The sequence below is a fragment of the Macrobrachium nipponense genome, chromosome 24, assembly GCF_015104395.2.
Source record: "Macrobrachium nipponense isolate FS-2020 chromosome 24, ASM1510439v2, whole genome shotgun sequence".
NCBI classification, from domain to species: Eukaryota; Metazoa; Arthropoda; class Malacostraca; order Decapoda; family Palaemonidae; genus Macrobrachium; species Macrobrachium nipponense.
In genome coordinates, this window is record NC_061091.1 from 53,611,251 (window position 1) to 53,634,486 (window position 23,236).

Below are 23,236 nucleotides of genomic sequence, written 5' to 3' on the forward strand. Positions count from 1 at the left end.
TACCCTGTATCCCTCTGACAGATTCCAATTCATTGTTTGATTGATGATAGCGGTCAAAAGTCAGGAGGAAGTGGAAATCGTATTAGGAGCCAGTGCTAAAGGATTATTCCAAAATCCGCCATTGTCAATGAAAGAAATAACTGAGACCGTCAGGTCTTGGGATAATCCTGTGGCCATATTTTCAAGTTGATTTTCCAACAGATGACCAGAGGGCGCCGACCCGACCTTTTATACCACGCTACAGCGTTGCCATGTCGTACAGGGTTGTAAATGTGTGAATCGGTTTCGCCGTAGGCTGCAGCGCAATTAGGAGGCCCACGTGCTTCGCGGCGGAAAGAAAACAACGACGGCGAACAATGCAGGTGACCCTAGTGCGTACCCCGCAGCAGTCACCGTGGGTCCCACGTGCAATGCCTGGAGCTACGTCAGGAGACATTTGGCGTGACCACCCACGACTTGTTTTGAACATTTCAAAACTGGAGTGGGCTACGGCGCCCTAGTGGGCGGAGCTTAGCACCCGGACGACACGTCGCCGTACATTTACGATTTTACGTGTGTTTTACGTTACATTTACGGTTTACTGACGTGAGCTGTTGCCAACTACCAATTTACGCTCATGCGTGGCCGTGCGTGCGTTGATACGTGAATGTGTGACCTTAGCATAACACCTGTAATCACCAAACCGCCCAGACATGGCCGCGACCGCCCTCGGAAGACGGTTGAACCCCCCGAGGATTACCCCAGGGGAGGCATCCCATCTCCAAAACCCGCCCGAGGACTCCGAGGCCAAGAATCTACCTACTACCGAGGCAGCTGGTCTTGCGCACATGCCTTCCCCGGCCCTCACGCTCCCGCGAGTAGTGACCAGAACTTCACTCCTATCATCCAACAAATTGGGGAGGGTGGGGGAGTATTTGTAAGGACGACGCTTTATCTGCAAATTTGTTGTGTGTTCCTACAATCGCGTTGTTCTTACATCCATTCGGAAGAGCGTTCAGCGGGCTTTCCGCTAATGTATAAATCATGCAACATCATACTCTGTACTTTTATATTCATAATTATATGTCTCCAAAGAAACACAAATCGGGTGTCGCCGACCCATTTTTACTCTCTCGCGGGTCGGACACCACATTTCCGCCTGCACGTTGTATATATGAATTTCCCTTATTGTAATAAAGTCGTTACGGGCTGCTCTGTGAGCAAGAGCCCGTGCTGGCACAAGGCCAGCTTAATCTTAAACAACAACAACATAATAAAGTCAGTACACTTCTTCCTGCCTCTTTGTTGACACCTTCACACTGCCATATGCTTGACAATTAATCTTTTCGTTACAAAGGGGAACATACGGAGAGGCGGTCGATTCAACTACGACCATAGTTTTCAAAATTTGTTTGTGTCTAATTTCAGAATGTGATAATTGGTCCAAAGTTGACTGGAGCCCCGATTGCTAACATTTGTTTTTGTGATTTATTACCTTCGACCGAATTTTGAGGTTATACTCATCAGATTTTTTTCGGTAGAAATAGTCGAGAGATGATTAAACTGAGCAATGGCGAAAGAAACTTTAAAAAATATGTACATGGAAACAATTACTCAAGTTTTCTCCCCTGTAAAAATGCCATTTATTTTTTAGAAGGAGAAATTGAGGTACATTTTCGAATGTTGACAGTTGATTTCGACTCGCCAAGTGAAACTATATCAGTACAGCGAATATTTTTTTTTTTTTACAATAAATGAGCCACAATTTTGTTTAAAAAAAAAAAGTCTATTTGTCGCTGGGAAATAAAAATGGATTGAATAGTGCTCTTGTACCTGAAAGTTATCAGCGCCCCTTGTGGTTAAGTAGAGAATCTTCACAGGAATGTATGGAAATGCACAGCTTGCTCAGTTGCTAATATTTATCTATGTATAATGCATTTTATATTATGTATATGGAGAATAACGAGAGCGCATACCCAAATGAAGATAAATCTATTTCATGGCAGGGTTATATAACGTCTATGGTTTTTAGGCTAGTGCGGTCAAGGAAGGTTGCCATAGTCTTTTAAAAGGATGTGCAAACTGCCCATATGCATATCCCGAAAAATTTACAGTAGTCACGTTGGTTTCAGATTGATTATGAAAGTATTGCAAATGTCATTCTGGGGCAACAAGCACGAGTTGAGATCGTATTAAGCAATTGTTTTATGTTTGGCGAGCTTTGAATCATTGTTATGGATAATTCTTTGAAGCGCTGCTCGAGCCCTATTGAACGCGAAGCTGCAAAGTTATTTGGGTTCGTCCACTACAGCAATTAGACAAAGCGTTGCTATCAATATATTTATCTAAATATTATATGCATTTAAATATTTTAAACTGTGTCATTTTATCTTTATTTAGAATAAGTATTGGTATTGTGTGGATTTACTTATATTTGGAAGGATTCAAAACAATCAAATTTAAAATGAACACTTCTTGTACACTGAGATGGAGAGTCTGTGTTTGAGTTTGAGGTCATGATTCGAACATCCGAACCACGACTCTGAAACATCGAAGCAGAGGTCACAGAGGATAACCATTAAATCCTTTAGGGATGATCAGATCAGTACAAATTCATTTTTTTCTGACCATTAAGTGTGGTTTGGGCAATTAACGAGGTGAGAGGACAGCTGCAGCCTTCCTCGATCGATCTGGTTCACAGTCAACGAAGTTTAATCCTGGAGGAAGGTAAGCTAAGACGTCAATGTTTGGAGGAGTGACGAGAGGCTGGGTCCGAAGATAATTATCACACAACAAAGACCTTCCCGAACGGGGAGTGGTAGGAACTCTTTTAGCAGAATTCCCAAAGCTTTTCTTGTTATTGGTTAGATTTCGCTCGAGATTATCGCCACGTTATCGTTGCGTGTGTTTGGTGTGTATTCTGTGCTGTGTCACTCGCTGAAAGCCAAATAATACACGCAAAATATACGGATCCCCTGAAAGGATTGCGCTGTGCTAGCCCTCACGTAACCCGAGATACCTATTGCCTTAGGGTAAGCCCAGCCATTTGTCAAAACATGTAATAAGAATTTCAGATACAGGTCAGGAATAGAATAGTGTAAACCTACAGAAGATTTGTGCACATTGCTGCTTGTCACGGCCTCCACTAATTGGATCAAAGACATTTTAATAGGGACGTATCCTAACCTAACCTATCCAAGGTGTCATGCTCTGATCTGGCCACGGGGTCGGACTCTCATCAGCATGACATTGCCCCATACCAGAATGCCCTGTAACCTATTACCGAATTGCTTAGCTATGTGCTTTAAACTACCTAGTATTGCAAATACTTACTACCCTAGCTAGGTAACACACCCAATTGCCATTTGATGATTGACATTTCTGGTTTTAAACTCCAGCAACCCTGTTGTAGGAATACCAGAGTCTTAAATGAAATGAGCACAGCTTAGCCTAAATTATTTCTGATGTTTTTCACATCTCTTACACCTGGCTACTGTGTAAAAGATTGGTAGATCTAGGGTACTATTCTGCCGTGACCTAGACTATGGCAGTTGCGGTTTTTCTATGCAGTTTTACCTCCTGAACAAGAATTTTAAGTAATATTTACCTGGATGACTGTAGTTAACCCCCAGGGGCCAGTACTACACACGGCGAAATACACCTAACGCCCCAATCCCTAGTGGATGACGTCTCCTCGGTTACGTTCCTTGCAGTCCTTGCGGAACTATTCTGTAGAATTACCAAAAGATTTTATGTGGACCAGTTTTGTTTTATAGCTTTCGTAAACCATTTGATTGCATTAAATGTTTTACAGACTTTCATTATGACTCATTTTCACTTGTGAAATAAAATGGTAATATTTGCTCATAGCACAGTTGCTTTGAACGCTGTTTAGTCTTTTCCTTTAGTGACTTGGTATTTAAATTTTACCCCCTCTCAACTGATTATTCCATACCATATGCTACTCTAGCATTTTGTTAGGAGCTTTGGTCCTGTACATGCTTAATTTAGTGAAGTAATTGAACACTGTTCTTCAGGTTTGTGCAGGTTACAGATGATTACCATTGACGTTAACTTAAAAGTTTAGTAGGTTGAGACCAGCATTCATTTTTCATAGATCCTTTATTTGTTAATTCCTCTTTGAGATTGAGATATTTGTTGTCTCTAATTCCTGCTTGAAATCACCATCTATTCTAATGATTTTTTCTGTACTGTATACTGATAGAAACTTTTCATATCTCAGATTTTACTTTTATGGTAGTCCCCAACAAGGTGTATACAATGACTGTTCAAACATTCCTCATAGGATTCTGTATTGCAATTTCTCTAGTTTAAGTGTATCTATCAGTAATTTCACTATAAATATAAGTTCCGATAATTAGTTTTCCTTAGTGTTTCTGGTGTAGAATTTTATGAATTTGTTGATTATATGAAATACAAAAGAAACCTACCATAGTCTAGCAGAGGAAATTGAAATACTGTAAGTTTCAGTAGAGGAAGGGTGAAGGACCCTTATCTTAAACTGTTGCTTTATGTGGCATTTGCCTTGTTAGCGTTTACTAACCTGTGCTACATACCCTCAATACAGTACTTGTTTAGATGCCAGAGATTTTGATCACCTTCATTGTCAGAGTTGTACATTTTGCCTTTTATCCTAGGCCACTTCTAAGTTAGGCTGTGACATACTAGAAATTGATCAAGATTTTGATATGCTTATAATAAAATTTGCAGTTTTTAAGTGGAAGCAGTATTTAGAAACTTATGATATGAAAAACACTTGGTTGTGATGGAATCACTGCTAGAGATAGGTAAAACTGAAATGACTCTTATACTAACATGACAGTTCTGCAAAATATGGATTGAGGAAACAGCCTGATGATATGAAAAGAAAACTTTTAGATAGCTACTAAGTTACCAAAGAAAGGTGAAAGGTATTTTAGAAATTAACAGGCTAGTCTTAGGAAAGGTGACCTCTAAAGATCAGTAATGTGTGGTCAGACAATTACTGTGTAGTGCATGAGATTTGAAAATCCCCTTTGAAAGTTTTTTTTTTTTTTTTTTTTTTTTTTTTAAATATGAAAAGGAATTTGACATTGTCCACTTCACTGTGGCATTCCTATTGAATGAGCAAATTGAAATTGTCCATGCATTAAGTAGACACAAAGTTAGTTGTCAGGTATTGGTAAAGTATTTTCCTGTACGAAATTCAGTGTTCCCTACATAGATATTATAATGAAAAAGGTGGTCAGATTTGAAAGAGGTTTAGATTGGGGTAACAATAGAAAGTTGACAGATTTAGAATGTGGAGATGATCCTGTTTTAATCAGCCAAATAATGCAAGGTGTATAAAGCTTGCTGAGTAGATTGCATCATATCTAGGGAGGTGGGACTCAAAATAAATACCATAAGAAAACAGCTGTTCAAGAAGTTCAGCATGAAGCAAAGGGTCACTGCAGGTTTTATTTATTTATTTATTTATTTTTTTATTTTTTTTTTTTCTTAGACAGCACACCTATAATAGATTCACATCAACCGTGCATCTCATGCCCAGTGCCGTTCCTTATGACGCTCCTAATTGGCTGTTGATAAGCCAATCACAGGGCTGGAAACTCGTCTCTCTTGAGAGTTCACACAAGTAACATCTACGTACATCCCGACCTCTTTCAAACATTATAACTTTCATTACACCTCAGTTTGTTCATGAAACTTACCTGTCAGATATATATATAGCTGTATTTTTCCGAATCCGACAGAAATTTAAACACTTACGACACACGCAGTGGGAGTCAGGTGGTTAGTACCCATTCCCGCCGCTGGGAGGCGGGTATCAGGAATCATTCCCATTTTCTATTCATAATTTTTCTGTCGCCGGTGCTGGAAACACCTGTTTGCAGCACCTCCGTCCAGATTTTGGAAACTTACTAGCTACTTGAGTATCCCTTTTTGGTTTTTCTTTGGTATCTGAATTGGATCGGTGGCTTGGCACACGTTGACTTTGGTTTGAATTGATTTTGGTATTGAATTTTCTTTGATCAAGATGTCAGGGTCTAGTTCTACTAGCGCTAGATTTTGTTCGATAGCTGAATGTAGAGGTAGGCTACTGAAAGCTTCAGTAGACCCACATTCTGTTTGTAAAGTGTGCAGGGGGAATGAATGTACGTTTGAAAGTCGTTGTAAGGAGTGTGAAAGACTAACAGAGTCGGAATGGAAGGCGTATGAAACCTATCTTAAGAAACTTGAACGAGATAGGTTAAGGAGGTCTTCCTCCAGGAGTGTTTCAGGTAGGCAAGATTTAAATTATTCTCCTGCTAACCCTCCTTCTGTAGATTATGCTCCTACCCCTGTAGTGTTGCCTCCGGCCCCTGAGACAGTGTCGGTAGAAGGTAATACGTTATCGCTAATTCTTGAATCGATTCGTAACTTAGAATCAAAAGTGTTAGCTCTGGAGAGCAAAAGTGAAGAAAAGTGCAGTGAAAGTGCCCCTTGTGTAGTGGAGGGTGCGTCAGATCGGCCTCATTTCGCCTCTAGACCTAGACCTCTGCTTGACTCCCAGATTACGGGGAGAGAGCATGTCGAAAGTCGAAGGAGGGTTACGAGGAACCCCCACCGATCTGGCGTGCCTTCGGCAGCTTCTGACGAACATACCCAGACTGCCAAGGAGCGTGCGCGTGCACGTCTTCTCAAGGAGTGCTTTTCTTCTTCTGAAGCTTCCTCCCCGCGCAAGGGGTGGAGCTCTCATACCGCATCACGTCCGCTGAAAAGGACGGCTCGCGTTCGGGACGCTTCACGTCCAAGTTGTTCTCCGGAACTTTGCTCGTCGCCTGATAGTGCGTTTGCTGCTTTTCCTCCGCAGAAGAAGCGTAAGGATTCGTCGGAGGCGGAGTCTTCCCTAGATGTTTCTTTCGAGCGCCGCAGTCGCTCTAAGGTGCGTGAAGCGGCGGTTCCTGGGAGTAGCAAGAAGGCGTCCCCTCGCCGCTCTCCTGCTCACAGGATCAGCCCCTCCCCAGAAAAGGAGGCTTCACCTACAAGCAAGATTCTTCAGTCTCTTCAGCAGCAACTTCGAGATGTTTTTCCTTCGAGAAAGACTGCTCCACGTCGCCGTAAGGATGACAACCTTCCTGTGAAGAGGTCGAGGCGTTCTCCCTCTCCCTCTCCTCGCTCGTCTCTCTCTCCGTTTGAGTCTCCCTCTAGAGTTAGTCCTGCTCCCCAGCAACTTTCTAGAGGAGGCGAGAAATTCGTTTCTCGCTCTCGTGAAGCGGTTGTTTCCGCTGATACGAAACTTGTGGATAAGAAGCGAGTTTCCTTAGATGCAGAACGCGCTTCTGCGAAAGTCAAACGCGCTTTTGTGGACGCCGAACGTGACTCGGTGCAAGTTTCGCGAGCGCCAGTGGACGCTCAGCGAGTGTTAGTGGACGCTCCGGCGGCGCACCAGTGACGCTGGCGCGCACCAGTGGACGCTCGGCGCGCATCAGTGGACGCTCGGCGAGCATCAGTGGACGCTCGGCGCGCACCTGTGGGACACTCAGCGCGCACAAGTGGACGCCAGGTGTACACCTGTGGAGTTTGAGCGCGCTTCTGTCGGCGCCAGTAGATTGGCTTCGGACGCAAAACGCGCGCATACGGACGTCAGTTTTCCACTTCCGCAAGCACAGGCGGAGGCGGGAACTCTTCCTGTTCGCCGTTCTTTCTCTTTTGAGAAAGCTCGGGACTCTTCTTTACTTCCTCCGACTTCTCCAGTGTCTGAAGAGGAAGTTAGTGACGCTTTCGTCGAAAGGGACGAAGAACAGCAGTTGGCTCCAGTTTCGACGGACTACAAGGTTTTGACTCGTTTACTTCAGTCAGTCTTTGCAGACATCTTCCAACCTGAAGCTCCACGTACTCCTCCCTCTCAGTTTTCGTCTTCCAAAGCTGCTAAGATCTCGGGCTTTGTGAGGATGAAGAAGTCGCTTTCTACGAAGCAAGCTTTTAGAAAGGTCCATGATTGGATGGAAAAGAGGAAAGCTTCAGGCAAGACTTCTTTCGCTTTACCACCTTCAAGACTTGGTGGCAAACAAAGCTGGGTATGTGGTATGAGACGGAAGAAAACGTCGGAGTTAAGCTTCCAGCCTCAGCTCAAGGAGACTTTTGGTAGCATTGTAGACGCCACCAGAAGATCTTTTTTGTCTTCCTCGAAGGTCTCGTGGACACATAGCGAGTTAGACTTTCACCTTAAAGGCCTCTTCAGGACACTAGAGGTCTTTAATTTTCTTTTCTTGACTGGTTGGGGGGTCCTGGGGGTATTGGAGCCAGGTTCCCAGGAGTTTCTTCCGATTCCCATCACTCTGGGGGAGCTGTCCAGTGTATTGTCTTGCATGGACAAGGCCGTCAGGGATGGTTCTGAGGAATTGGCTGCTCATTTCAGCACGGGACTGCTTAAGAAAAGAGCACTTTTTTGCAATTTCACTGCAAAGTCGGTCTCACCAGCGCAAAAAGCGGATCTTCTTTTCGCGCCTTTCTCAGAACTACTCTTCCCCAGTCTATGGTAAAGGACATAGCAGCCAGTCTCCAGGAGGAAAGCAACTCAAGACCTTCTGGCTCAGTCTTCTAGGAAGCCTGCTACTTCTTCGGCTTCTGGGTCCTCTGCTTTGAAGAAGTCGAAGCCCTTTCGACCCGCTTCTTCCTCGAAGCCAGCCCCTCGAGGAAGAGGCTCTTTCAGAGGAGGCAAGACTCCGCTCCTTCCAAGAGCAAGAAGTGAGAGGGAAGTCCTTCAGACACCGGTAGGAGCCAGACTTCTACATTTCGCGGAAGCTTGGGAAGAGAGAGGTGCCGACGCTTGGTCTCTGGACATCGTCAAGAAGGGGTACAGAATTCCTTTCCTGTCGTTACCCCCGCTGTCTTCGACACCAAAGGATTTGTCTCCTTCGTATCAGGGAGAAAAACAGACAGTGCTTCACGATCTATTAGATCAAATGATCGAGAAGCAGGCAGTGGAACAAGTCTTCGACCGGAGTTCTCCGGGGTTCTACAACCGTCTGTTCCTAGTGCCGAAGCAGTCAGGGGGGTGGCGCCCCGTTCTGGATGTCAGCAGTATGAATCGCTTCGTTACCAAGCAGAAGTTCAAGATGGAGACACCTCAATCCGTGCTTGCAGCTTTAAGACCGGGGGATTGGATGGTCTCGTTAGACCTTCAGGACGCATACTTTCACGTCCCCATCCATCCCCGTTCAAGGAAATACCTGCGGTTTGTCCTGAAAGGGAAGATTTTCCAATTCAGGGCATCTGCTTCGGTCTCAGCACGGCGCCGATGGTGTTCACCGTTCTTATGAAGAACGTTGCGAGGTGGCTCCATCTTGCGGATATAAGGATCTCTCTCTACCTAGACGACTGGCTTATTCGAGCCTCATCGCCAGACAGGTGTCTGAAGGACCTGCACACGACTCTGTCGTTAGCGAAGTCCCTGGGACTTCTGGTGAATCTCGAGAAGTCGCATCTGACTCCTTCTCAATCCTTAGTCTATCTGGGGATTCAGATGGACTCAGTGGCTTTTCGGGCTTTTCCGTCCCAGGGGCGACAACTTCAATGCCTGGACAAAGTGTCGGCCTTTCTGGGGAAGGAAACATGCTCGGTGAGGGAATGGAATAGGGTCTGCTGGGGACCATTTCCTCACTGGAGAAGTTTGTTTCTCTGGGAAGGTTGCACCTCCGACCACTTCAGTTCTTCCTCTCAAGCAATTGGTCACGCAAACAGGATCTAGAAGAGGTCTTGCTTTTGACGGAAGAAGTGAAAAAGCACCTCAAATGGTGGTTTGGATCCAAAGAAGCTTGCGGAAGGTCTTTCGCTCAAGCTTCGGAACCCCGACCTAGTGTTGTTCTCCGACGCGTCCTCCACCGGTTGGGGAGCAACACTGGGAGGGAGAGAATGTCAGGCACCTGGAGAGGGGAACAGGTGTGTCCTGGCACATCAATCTAAAAGAACTCTCAGCGGTTTACCTCGCTCTGAGGTTCTTCGAGGAGGAAGTCTCCAGCAAAGTGGTTTCAGATAAACTCGGACAACACCACAGCCTTGGCATACCTCAGGAAACAGGGGGAACTCACTCTCATTCTCTGTTCGTCATCGCGAGGAATATCCTGATGTGGGCGAAGGCGCAAAACGTCACGATTCTGACAAGGTTTGGTGTCAGGCGTGGAAAACGTGCGAGCGGACCTTCTCAGTCGGCAAGGACAGCTTCTGCCGACGGAATGGACCCTTCATCAGGAAGTATGCCAGGCGCTATGGAAGCTGTGGGGACGTCCTCATGTGGACGTTTTCGCAACTTCCCGAACGAAGAGACTTCCGCTGTATTGCTCCCCAGTTCTGGACCCGGGAGCAGTGGCAGTAGACGCCCTACTGTGGAATTGGTCGGGATAGACGTTTACGCTTTTCCCCCATTCAAAAACAATCTCCGGGGAGTAATGAGGAAGTTCGCTGCATCAGAAGGAGCGAGAATGACCCTCATCGCCCCCTTCTGGCCAGCGGCCGACTGGTTCACGGAGGTGATGTCCTTCCTAATAGACTTTCCGAGGACTCTGCCCCTAAGGAAAGATCTACTCAGACAGCCCCACTTCGAGAGGTACCACAAAAACCTCCCCGCTCTGAGTCTGACTGCGTTCAGACTATCAAGAAGTTGGCCAGAGCGAGGGGTTTTTCAAGACCTGTGGCAACGGCGATTGCCAACGCAAGGAGGCCCTCCTCAGTCGCAGTTTACCAATCAAAGTGGGCTGTCTTTAGAAGTTGGTGCAGAAGGAAGGGCATTTCCTCCACCTCAACCTCTGTGAGCCAGATAGCAGATTTCCTTCTTCATCTTAGGAAAGAAGCGAAACTAGCCGTTCCCACGATTAAAGGCTACAGAAGCGTGCTTTCTGTGGTCTTCAGACATAGAGGACTCGACTTAGCGAATGATAAAGACATTCATGATCTCATTAGATCATTTGAGACTGTGAAAGTTCTCCAACCTAAGGTACCATCGTGGAACTTAGACGTGGTACTGAAGTTCCTCATGTCGAGTCAATTTGAACCGCTCCATTTAGCCTCGCTTAGGAATCTTACTAAGAAGACTATTTTCCTAACCGCTCTGGCGACGGCGAAGAGGGTTAGCGAAATTCAAGTCATAAGCAAGCATATTGGGTTCAAGGATCATAGTGCAGTTTGTTCCTTAAGTCCTACGTTCTTGGCAAAGAACGAGAACCCTTCCAACCCTTGGCCGAGAACGTTCGAGATCAAGGGGTTGTCGGAGCTAGTGGGACCTGAAGCTGAGAGAGTCCTGTGTCCTGTCAGGGCTCTCAAGTTTTATTTGCAGAGAACTAGAGCATGCAGAGGTTCTTCGGAGAACTTGTGGTGCTCTGTGAAAAAACCAGATCTTCCGATGTCGAAGAATGCACTGGCGTTTCTTCTTAAGAAGTACGGTTAAGGAAGCCCATGAAAAGTGTGGTGAAAGTGACATGGAGCTTCTGAAAGTGAAAGCCCACGAGTTGAGGGCTATTGCTACTTCGGTGGCTTTTCACAAGAATATGGCAATCAAAGACATTTTGAGCGCCACTTATTGGCGAAGCAATTCGGTGTTCGCTTCACACTACCTGCGGGAGGTGAAAGCAACATACGAAAATTGTTACTCGCTAGGACCATACGTCGCTGCAGAACACGTTTTGGGGGGGGCAGGAGGTAGCGCTCATCCTATCCTTTAATGGTTTAGGAGAGTTTTTAACTTGTGTTATGGTTGTGGGGTTGACCGCCTGCGGCGGATCTCCCTTCCATTAGCTTAGTCTATGTGGGATACTTTGGTAGGCTACGCCAGGTGGTTTGGTTTTTACTTCGTTGCCCTCATTTGTATGGTCTATGGTCTAGTCACGTCGTGGTCTCGCCCCTGGTTGGGACAGATCATTGGAGTTGCACCAGCTATATAGGTCTCTACCCGCTGGCAACTCTAGTAGCACAAGCAGACTTACGCGGCAGTAACCTCGAAGTCAGCTATGCTAACAGGTAAGGAATCAAGATATCAATTATCTGCATATATATGTTTCCTAAAATCTTCTATTCTGTCTACTCCCACCACCAAAGGTGGGATTCAGCTATATATATATCTGACAGGTAAGTTTCATGAACAAATGATATTGTAATGATACAATTAAGTTTGTTCATACTTACCTGGCAGTATATATAATCAAGTACCCACCCACCTCCCCTCAGGAGACAGTGGAAATAAAAAATTATGAATAGAAAATGGGAATGATTCCTGATACCCGCCTCCCAGCGGCGGGAATGGGTACTAACCACCTGACTCCCACTGCGTGTGTCGTAAGTGTTTAAATTTCTGTCGGATTCGAAAAATACAGCTATATATATATCTGCCAGGTAAGTATGAACAAACTTAATTGTATCATTACAATATCATTTTTACCTGCAGAAAAGGAGTGTTTCCCAATTTCACACTAAACATCGTCAAGCCAATGATTTAAGGATTATAATGATATAAGAGTTATGTACTTCAGTAAACTTAATGCTGAAATATTTATAGTGAAATGAACATGTAATTCTTAATATAAAATATATTCTTTCATTCCTTACAAGAGGTCATGTGTTTCATACAGTTTCGTAGCATAAATGTCATAGATGATAATGCCACCCAAAAAATTTATAGGTAGGGCTATCAATATGAAAATAACAAGCAAAAGATTAAGAATATTAATCTCTCTCTCTTATCTTCTTGTAGTCAGGTGTTGCTCACGTGATTTCTCGATAACATTATCATGATGATCACGACCCCCTCGATAGAAGAAGTCTTATGGGGGAAAAAGAATATTAAGACTTCAAAATTGTTTCTTAGATAACTTCTGGAGGAAATTTATTCATCCCATTGATTTCTCGTTTGCTACAGTCGGTACTCCTATATCCCTCTCATTATTCCTTTTTATTATATTTACGATATTTATGATTTCATAATTCTTATATCATAATTCCTAAATCATTGGCTCATTGATGTTTAGTGATGCAATTGGGAAATACTAGTTTTTTTTGGGGGGGCGGTTAAAACTGAGGTGTAATGTAAGGAGAGTTATAATTTTTTAAAGAGGTCAGGATGTGCGCAGATGTTGCTTGTGTGAACTCTTGAGAGAGACCAAGCGTTTCCAGGCCTGTGATTGGCTTATTAACAGCCAATCAGGAGCGTCGTAAGGACTGGTGCTGGACATGAGATGCACGGGTGAAGGGAATCTATTACAGTATGTAGTCACTGAATTTGTTGATTATATGAAATACAAAAGAAACCTACCATAGTCTAGCAGAGGAAATTGAAATACTGTAAGTTTCAGTAGAGGAAGGGTGAAGGACCCTTATCTTAAACTGTTGCTTTATGTGGCATTTGCCTTGTTAGCGTTTACTAACCTGTGCTACATACCCTCAATACAGTACTTGTTTAGATGCCAGAGATTTTGATCACCTTCATTGTCAGAGTTGTACATTTTGCCTTTTATCCTAGGCCACTTCTAAGTTAGGCTGTGACATACTAGAAATTGATCAAGATTTTGATATGCTTATAATAAAATTTGCAGTTTTTAAGTGGAAGCAGTATTTAGAAACTTATGATATGAAAAACACTTGGTTGTGATGGAATCACTGCTAGAGATAGGTAAAACTGAAATGACTCTTATACTAACATGACAGTTCTGCAAAATATGGATTGAGGAAACAGCCTGATGATATGAAAAGAAAACTTTTAGATAGCTACTAAGTTACCAAAGAAAGGTGAAAGGTATTTTAGAAATTAACAGGCTAGTCTTAGGAAAGGTGACCTCTAAAGATCAGTAATGTGTGGTCAGACAATTACTGTGTAGTGCATGAGATTTGAAAATCCCCTTTTGAAAGTTTTTTTTTTTTTTTTTTTTTAAATATGAAAAGGAATTTGACATTGTCCACTTCACTGTGGCATTCCTATTGAATGAGCAAATTGAAATTGTCCATGCATTAAGTAGACACAAAGTTAGTTGTCAGGTATTGGTAAAGTATTTTCCTGTACGAAATTCAGTGTTTCCCTACATAGATATTATAATGAAAAAGGTGGTCAGATTTAAAAGAGGTTTAGATTGGGGTAACAATAGAAAGTTGACAGATTTAGAATGTGGAGATGATCCTGTTTTAATCAGCCAAATAATGCAAGGTGTATAAAGCTTGCTGAGTAGATTGCATCATATCTAGGGAGGTGGGACTCAAAATAAATACCATAAGAAAACAGCTGTTCAAGAAGTTCAGCATGAAGCAAAGGGTCACTGCAGGTTTTATTTATTTATTTATTTATTTTTTTATTTTTTTTTTTCTTAGACAGCACACCTATAATAGATTCACATCAACCGTGCATCTCATGCCCAGTGCCGTTCCTTATGACGCTCCTAATTGGCTGTTGATAAGCCAATCACAGGGCTGGAAACTCGTCTCTCTTGAGAGTTCACACAAGTAACATCTACGTACATCCCGACCTCTTTCAAACATTATAACTTTCATTACACCTCAGTTTTACCTGCAGAAAAGGAGTGTTTCCCAATTTCACACTAAACATCGTCAAGCCAATGATTTAAGGATTATAATGATATAAGAGTTATGTACTTCAGTAAACTTAATGCTGAAATATTTATAGTGAAATGAACATGTAATTCTTAATATAAAATATATTCTTTCATTCCTTACAAGAGGTCATGTGTTTCATACAGTTTCGTAGCATAAATGTCATAGATGATAATGCCACCCAAAAAAATTATAGGTAGGGCTATCAATATGAAAATAACAAGCAAAAGATTAAGAATATTAATCTCTCTCTCTTATCTTCTTGTAGTCAGGTGTTGCTCACGTGATTTCTCGATAACATTATCATGATGATCACGACCCCCTCGATAGAAGAAGTCTTATGGGGGAAAAAGAATATTAAGACTTCAAAATCGTTTCTTAGATAACTTCTGGAGGAAATTTATTCATCCCATTGATTTCTCGTTTGCTACAGTCGGTACTCCTATATCCCTCTCATTATTCCTTTTTATTATATTTACGATATTTATGATTTCATAATTCTTATATCATAATTCCTAAATCATTGGCTCATTGATGTTTAGTGATGCAATTGGGAAATACTAGTTTTTTTTGGGGGGGCGGTTAAAACTGAGGTGTAATGTAAGGAGAGTTATAATTTTTTAAAGAGGTCAGGATGTGCGCAGATGTTGCTTGTGTGAACTCTTGAGAGAGACCAAGCGTTTCCAGGCCTGTGATTGGCTTATTAACAGCCAATCAGGAGCGTCGTAAGGACTGGTGCTGGACATGAGATGCACGGGTGAAGGGAATCTATTACAGTATGTAGTCACTGTGCAACAGGTATCCTCTTCAAGGAACGAATTTTAGTTTAATTAGATTAGACTTTCAGAACAGTATAGATAAGGATATAGGTCCTTTTCCATCTTACTTTGTTTTGATTATTACTGTACATGCAAGTGAACTTATTGTTCAAGAGTTTATTTTTTTCAGCAACTACAAAATGGGTAATAATATAACAAAATGATTATATGTGATTCAGTATAATGCTCAGTACAGTAGTTTTATCATGTACACATTCTCATGGAATAAGCAACATACCACTGAAGTGTGCCAAAATATAAAAAATTATAATAGTAATTATGTTTTATGAATTTTATCACAGCACTGTGATTTATATATACAAACACTAAGCTACAAATGTCCTTTAATATTTAATTCGCTCTACCTTGGAATTAATATATTTTCCTGTATACTAACCGAAAGGGAATATTTTTAGTTGATAAGAAATTCGTCGGCTCATGGGCTCGAACCATGGAACCAAGAATTCAAGACGCACAGTGATGCGCTTTACCCACAAGACTATCACATGGTAGCCTTTTTGGTAAAGCACGTCACTGTATGTCCTGAATTCTTGGTTTCATGGTTCGAGCCCATGAGCTGACGAATTTCTTAAAAACTGAAATAATTCCCCCTTGGTTAACATATATGAAAATATATTAATTCCTAGGTAGAGCAAATTAGATATTGAAGGACATTTGTAACAGATAAGAATTAAATAATAGGTAACTTCCTTCGATGAAATTGAAGGTTAGAGAATGTTGCGAAGCAAAAGTGTAAACTAAGTGTGAAAGCCTTGTCAGGTCCTGAAATATGACCTTAACTTCCAACCTAAGAAGGGATTGCACCATTATATCCTTGTATGTAATATTACTTTTGAACAGTTAGTGGGTATATTTAAGTTGTTTCTGTTTACTTTGTCAGGTTTATACCTACAACTTTACAATCATGGCAGAAGGGTCCTCACGTATGACAGAGGGGATGCTTTCCTTGTCTTGGAACAATCACAGTGCGGCCTTCACACAGACGCTTGCTACTTTAAGAGAAAAGGTGAGTTGTAGCCGTCACTACAGTTTTAAATATCGGCATACTTCCTCTCCCTTTCTTTGTATTTAACTTCATTCCTCGATTACCTGTTTCATGACTGTTTTGATATTCTCTCTTCTTTCGTATATCCAAGTCAAGTACAGTATGTGACTTTGTGCCTTTTTGCATTAGAAATTGTGTAAATTTAAGATAATGTATGTATTTCTTTCTAGATAGTATACAAACCTGAAGTCTTTTATGTTACTATAACTTGGGTGAAGGCTGTTCTGTCAAAGTAGATTGGTAATAAGGTAGGGTGAAGGCTGGTCTGTCAAAGTAGATTGGTAATAAGGTAGCTAACCAGCAGCGTAGGGAAGGGGTAGGGGTACATGCTTACTCATTCAGTAAACGGCATCACTCTTTCCTTTGGCATAAGATACAAATTTGGGGATTGGTAGAGGTAGGATTTTGATGAAAGGCTGCAGGTTTATGTATTTAGGTAGAATGCAGATTTTATTTTTCTTCCTAGGAGAATAAAAACCTCCATCTTGTATGTGGAGAAAATCCATAGACAGGAGGTATTGTCTAAGGATCATGACTGGTGTTGATCTTCCTCATGGATATATCAGCTTCCTGGTCACATATGTAAGCAGGAGAGGGATGACATCTGTAACCACCTTTACATCCTGGCATATGTGATGGCAAGGATGACAGGGCTCTGTGATAAGAGTGGCATGCTGTCCTTTGTGTTACAAGACCACTACCTCAGAAGGTGGCATGTTATTGCACAATTCCAGATAAGTATTCTGTGCTTATCACCTTCTCCCCTCTATTTAAGAGAGATGGAGGGAGTCATTTTCAGGTTATTACAATCAAGAGTAGCTCTGTTAGCAACTAACCTTTATCTGGCCTTACCAGCAAAATTCAAACTTCTGGTGCTTGGATGGAAGATAAAAAGAAGGAAAGGGTACAATTCATCCTTCTTTCATTTGACCTTTAACCAACATAAACCTTCGGGGAAATGCTTTTCTGACCTAGTGAAGCTTACGTAGCTACAAAACATGTAAAGTAACAACCAAAGGTCCAAAGGAGAAGTATTCAAGGACTTGTGGATTACATCCCTTGGGCAGAAAGATGCAAAGCTGGTGTGTCGCCACTGGACTCCTGCCCTCAGTACTTATGGCATAAAGATGACCCTCCTGAATGCTAAGGGACAGAGCAACCTCAACTTTTTTTCTCTCCCACTATAGAGCTGCCCCACTTACTAGATGACTCATACCCCCATTTGATGACTTCCAGAAGCTGGAACATGACTGTTGTGAGTTACTTCTGGAACAAGACAGTGTTCTGGTATACTTCATTCTTAGGTATGCTGGTATTAATGAACACTTGTTAACATTTGAGCTTAGGTGATCAGTCCTTTGCAGGTAGTATACCATAATATTTTAAACTTGCACGGGGCATGACAGCATTTCGTGGTTATCATCATCAACTGTACAATGTCCCAAAGGGATGGGATCAAAAAATTTATTTCTTGTCAGAACCTGACAGGTCCTCAGGTCCTAAGTGTTTGCCACAAAGTCAGGAATGAAGAAGAATGAGAGGGATCCCCATACCCTGAATTCCATAGTATGTAGGAGAGTTAGCAGTTTTTCTACTTCTTCCCAAAGCTGAGGACAGCAAGACCAACTCAAACATCTCTATTTGTGGCCACTTTCATGGGCTTGTATGGCCCGTGGTTGAGGCTACAGAGGACTAGTCACATGCCACCATAGGTTTGAGTTTGGTGGACATGGAAGTCTGTCCAAAGCTCTTCAACATTAAGGAAACCTCAACCATGTCATAAAGATGCAAGCCTTTAAGCCAGAAGAGCTGGGAATGGGCTGACTTATAGTCCTTTATTGCAGAAACAGAGGAACTTGTCGTGGTTGAGGTAGACTAGAAACTACAATCAGCTGAACAGTGTCTCCAGCCAGAAAGATTCCCATCTGACAACACCAGTCACAGAAGTTACCCAACTTTGCACGATAGACTTCTGCAGTAGGCCCCCATAGGTCCATGATGTTACCTGACATCTGTGCAATGCTGTGAAAAATGTCTTTCTCTTTCATGAGATGTTGGATAGTTTCCAGCTGTGAAGTGGAAGTGACTCCATAAACTTGGTAGTGCTTAGCTAATGTTATTGCAGAAGTAGCTTGGGCCTCTATGAGAAGGCCCATCAGATCAGGATACCCCACAGTTTGTGACCAGCAAGGATCCAAAAGGGTCATCCTGAGGCTGGAATGACCAGCACTTGATTGATTACTCAGTGGATTAGGCAGAACAGCAGAAAAGCTCAGACACTGAGGTTGTCTCATGAGAGTTGGAAGGCATCTTCCAATGCAGTCCAAGGGGTCCAGCACTGGAAAGCAGAACAGTGGGAGTTTCCTATTTAGCTGCATGTTAATCAGGTCAATCACATGTGTTTCCCAAACCTTGAACAGCTTCACTCCATATGGATGTATGAACCACAACATCCCTGTGACCTACCTTGCCAACCTGCAGAGTGAGAGAGATACTGTTCCCTTTTACTAGTGGACATTCAAGACTATGGTTTTGATGTTGCTTATCAACACACCTGGTTGTCCCATCAGTTGATCTTGAAATTTTGCATAGCCAGCAGCACAGTTCCCATCTCAAAAATGTTGGTGTGCAGGTATGTACCCCACTCGTCCTTCGATGTGTCTGAGAAAAGAAGTATTTTATATGAGTAACTTAACAAGTAGTAATTGCATAGCTATAGTTTTTAACTATTACAATGGCTTAAATTCAAAATGCACAGCAACGTTTCGATTATTTAGTTCTGGTGACATAACCGCCCACTACCAACAACACCAGGAACAATTGGGCAGATAACCTTATTCTGTTTATGTCGTCCTCGATGTAAACATAGGATTTTTGTACAAGTAACTTACCCAGCAGATATATACTTAGCTATAGACTCGGTCGTCCCGACAGAATTTCAAAACTCGCGGCACACGCGACAGGTAGGTCAGGTGATCCACCATTCCCGCCGCTGGGTGGCGGGGTCTGGAACTATTCCCGTTTTCTAAGCCATAATTTCTCTGTCGGTTGAACGGACAACACCTATTGTTCGTTCCTCCATCTTGGATTTCAACTCGTTTGCCGAGAATTTGGATTGGTTTTTTGGTGACGTATTCTGTTTTTTCTCTGGCTTGGCATACGCTTATTGTGGACTGTTTTTCGACTTTGGTTTTGACTACTCTTTCACGATGTCTGACGCTAAGGCTTCACCTATGTTTAGAGTTTGCAGTAGGGAAGATTGTAAGGTTAGGCTGCCTAAATCGGCATTAGATCCTCATAGTATTTGCGCTAAATGCAGGGAGAATGAATGTTCTTTTATTAACACCTGTGTTGAATGCGAGAACCTGTTAACGGAGGCTTGAATGGAAGGAATTATCATCATATGTTAGGAAGCTTGAGAGAGATAGAGTGAGAAAGGCTTCAGCTAGGTCATCTAGTAGATCTTGCTCCTTAGAACAAGAAGTTAACTCTCCTTCTAACAATTTTCCCTTAGCCTCAGCTGCTTCTCCCTGTTCTGAATCCAAAGATTCTTCGTCAGAGAGGGAAAATGTAAAAAGCTTCAATTAAGAAACTTCAAGCTCAGCTACGAGCTCTAAACCAAGGTAAGAGTGGTGATAGTGACTTGTTGCAGTTGTCCCCAGTGCAGTGGAGGGGGCGTCTGACCGGTTCCTCATTGCTCCTAGGCCTAGACCGCTTCCAAACTCCCAGGACCAGGGGAGGAGGAATGTCGAAAGCCGCAGGGAGGATGCAGAACATCCCCAACGGTCAGGCGTCCCTTCGGCAGATCCTGTTGTTAAGTCCCAGGCTGCCTCGGATTGCCGCAGAAAAGGCGTCCTAAGGGAGTGTTTTTCGGCCTCAGACTCTTCCTCTCCTAAACGAGGATGGAGTTCGGCCTCTCTTTCGCGCCCTTTGAAGAGAGCCTGGAAGGCTCCTAAAGGAGACGCGGCTGACTCCAGCCCAGAGCGTTTTCCCGAGGATTGGCCTTCGGGACCTAAGAAGACTAAACAGGAGGAGCCTTCTCTTCAGGATCCTACGAAGAAGTTTTTGGTTAATCTGCAAGAGCAGTTAGCTTCTCTCGTAGGCTCTTTTGCTAAGGACTCTACAAGGAGGAAGGATGTCTTGCTCCCTGTTAAGAGTTCCGCTAAGCGCCCCGCTTCGTATAGGAGAGAACCCTCACGATCTCCAGGGCGTTTATCGCCTTCGTCGAGAGACTCGTCTGATAGGAGTTGTTCTCCTGAGAGAAGAGCCCTTTCGCCCTATAGGCTGTCTTCCCCGAAGCGCCCTCTGAGACGCCGCGAATCGAGCAGAAGTCTCGATCGGTTTAGGTTCAAGGAACCGGAAAACCGATTTAGGTATCAGGATCCTTTGGGTCTGCAGGACCAGGAGCCAGACAGGCGCAAAGAGGCAGCAAGACGCAAGAAAGGGCGTCAAGAGCCTCTTAGAACACAGGATTCAGGACGTCAGGATTCTGCTAGAAGGCAGGAATCAGGACGCTATGAGCCAGGACGCCATGAGTCAGGGCGCCAGGAGTCAGGGCGCCAGGAGTCAGGGCGCCAGGAGTTAATACGCCAGGAGGCAGGACGCCAGGAGTACGTTAGGCGTCAAGTGTTAGGGCGCCAAGAGCCTGTTAAGCGTCAGGAATCAGGACGCGGGGATCTTTTCAAGCGCCCTGAATCAGGACGCCAGGAGCCTAGCAAGCGCCACGAACCTGGCGAACCTAGACAACAAGAGTCTAGTAGGCGCAAGAGTGTTTCCGACAGGCAGGAGCCTCACTCTTCGTATAGAAGTGCTAATGTTCCGCGCTCCCCTTCTCGGGAAAGGAGTTCTTCTCCCGGGAAGAGCCAGATCACTCCAAAACGGTCTCCTTCTGTGGATCAGTTGGACCAGGTATCGGAAGACGAAGAGCCAGTAGATGTAGCAGTTTCTGACTACAAGAGACTTTCTCTTTTGCTGCTAAAGGAGTTCGGAGACTCCCTTCATCCTGCGGACCCTCCTTCACCAGGATCGTTGATGTCTAGCACTAAAGCTCTCAAGTCGTCTTCCTTCGTCAAGATGCGCCCCGCTCTTTGTATGAAAAAGGCATTAAAGACTTTTTCAGAGTGGTTGACTTCCAGAAGGGAAGCGGGCAAGACAGTTTTTTCCTGCCCTCCTTCCAAGTTAACAGGCAAACCAGGAAGGTGGTACGAGACCAAAGAACCTATGGGGTTAGGTCTTCCTTCTTCCGCAGATGCGGATTTTGCTTCCTTAGTGGACTCTTCTAGGAGGAAGTCGTTGCTGTCTGCTAAGGCAACTTGGGGCATGTGTGAGCTAGACCACCTTCTAAATGGCCTCTTTAAAACCCTAGAAGTCTTCAATTTTATGGACTGGGCTTTGGGAGCGTTAGCGAAGAGAGCTCAGGACACTGACTTTGTTTCCATGGAGGAACTTTCGAGCGTCCTGGCTTGCCTGGACAGAGCGGTCATGGACGGTTCTGTTGAAGTTGCCTCTCTTTTTGGAACGGGAGTATTAAAGAAGAGATCTGTCTTTAGCTCTTTCTTAGCAAGAGCAGTATCACCTTTGCAAAGGACATCTCTTCTTTTTGCACCGTTATCCCCGCACCTATTTCCACAAGAGACTGTTAGAGAGGTTTCTAAATCTCTTATGGAGAAGGCAACTCAGGATCTCCTCACGCACTCAGCCAAGAAGTTTAGGCCGGCAGTGCCTATAGAGAAAAAAGAGAGACCCTCTTTTGTACAGCCCTTTTGAGGTGCCTCCTCTTCTAGAGCCCCTCTTAGAGGTCGCAGACCAGATAGAAGGAGTAGACCATCTAGAAGGTCCTTCGGGAAGTCTAGATGAGCAGGAAGTCCTCCAGACGAAAGTAGGCGCCAGGCTACTCCACTTTGCCAAAGTCTGGGCGCAGAAGGGAGCGGACTCCTGGTCCCTCTCTATCCTGAAAAAAGGATACTTGATCCCCTTCAGGGAAAATCCTCCCTTGACGACAACTCCAAGGGAGTTGACCGCAAGATACTCGGATCCGGTCCGAAAGCTTGCTATGTTGCAAGCAGTGGAACAGATGATTTCCAAGGAAGCGGTAGAACTGGTTCAAGATCTCCAGTCTCCAGGATTCTACAATCGGCTATTCCTGGTACCGAAAGCATCGGGGGGATGGAGACCGGTTCTAGACGTCAGTGCCCTGAATTTCTTTGTATTGAAGAAGAAATTTTCAATGGAGACGTCTTCCTCTGTTGTATCTGCTCTTCGTCCAGGGGACTGGATGGTGTCCCTGGACCTTCAGGATGCGTATTTCCATGTGCCAATTCATCCGGCAGCAAGGAAGTATCTGAGGTTCATGTTCCAAGGGAAAGTGTTCCAGTTCCGAGCGATGTGCTTCGGACTTTCGACTGCCCCTCAAGTCTTTACACTGCCCCTCAAGTCTTTACGGACATCATGAAGAATGTAGCTTATTGGCTACATCTGGAAGGGATCAGGATCTCGTTATATCTGGACGATTGGCTAATAAGAGCCCAATCGGAGAAAAAATGTCTGGAGGACCTATTAGTTACTCTAAAGTTGACAAAGTCCTTAGGACTTTTAGTAAATCACGAGAAATCCATGCTGACTCCCCAGCAGAGTATTGTCTATCTGGGGATTCAGATGGATCTCGGGATTTTCTAGCGTATCCTTCGCAGGAAAGGAGAGAACGCTGCTTAGAAAAGGTCAGTCTTCTTCTTAAGGATAAGCAAGATCTAAAGATTTAAGGTAAAGAACCTATTGTTCCGCGACGAGGGGGGGAATGGGATGAGGC

The 23,236-nt window shown here is 43.7% G+C and overlaps 1 protein-coding gene across 2 annotated transcripts in view; it reads left to right on the forward strand.

Annotated features, from left to right (window-relative positions):
• Positions 1–2,497: 2,497 nt before the first annotated feature.
• LOC135205638 (zinc finger protein 236-like) overlaps positions 2,498–23,236 on the forward strand; it is a 104,306-nt gene continuing 83,567 nt past the window's right edge. The window contains exons 1-2 of one of the 2 annotated variants that reach the window (XM_064236449.1): positions 2,498–2,706; positions 16,267–16,392. In XM_064236449.1, the coding sequence (XP_064092519.1) occupies positions 16,291–16,392 (102 nt within the window). In that variant the 5' untranslated portion in view covers positions 2,498–2,706; positions 16,267–16,290. Of the gene's footprint in view, positions 2,707–2,754; positions 3,012–16,266; positions 16,393–23,236 lie in introns of those variants that run through there. The other variant, XM_064236450.1, reaches the window with a different exon arrangement.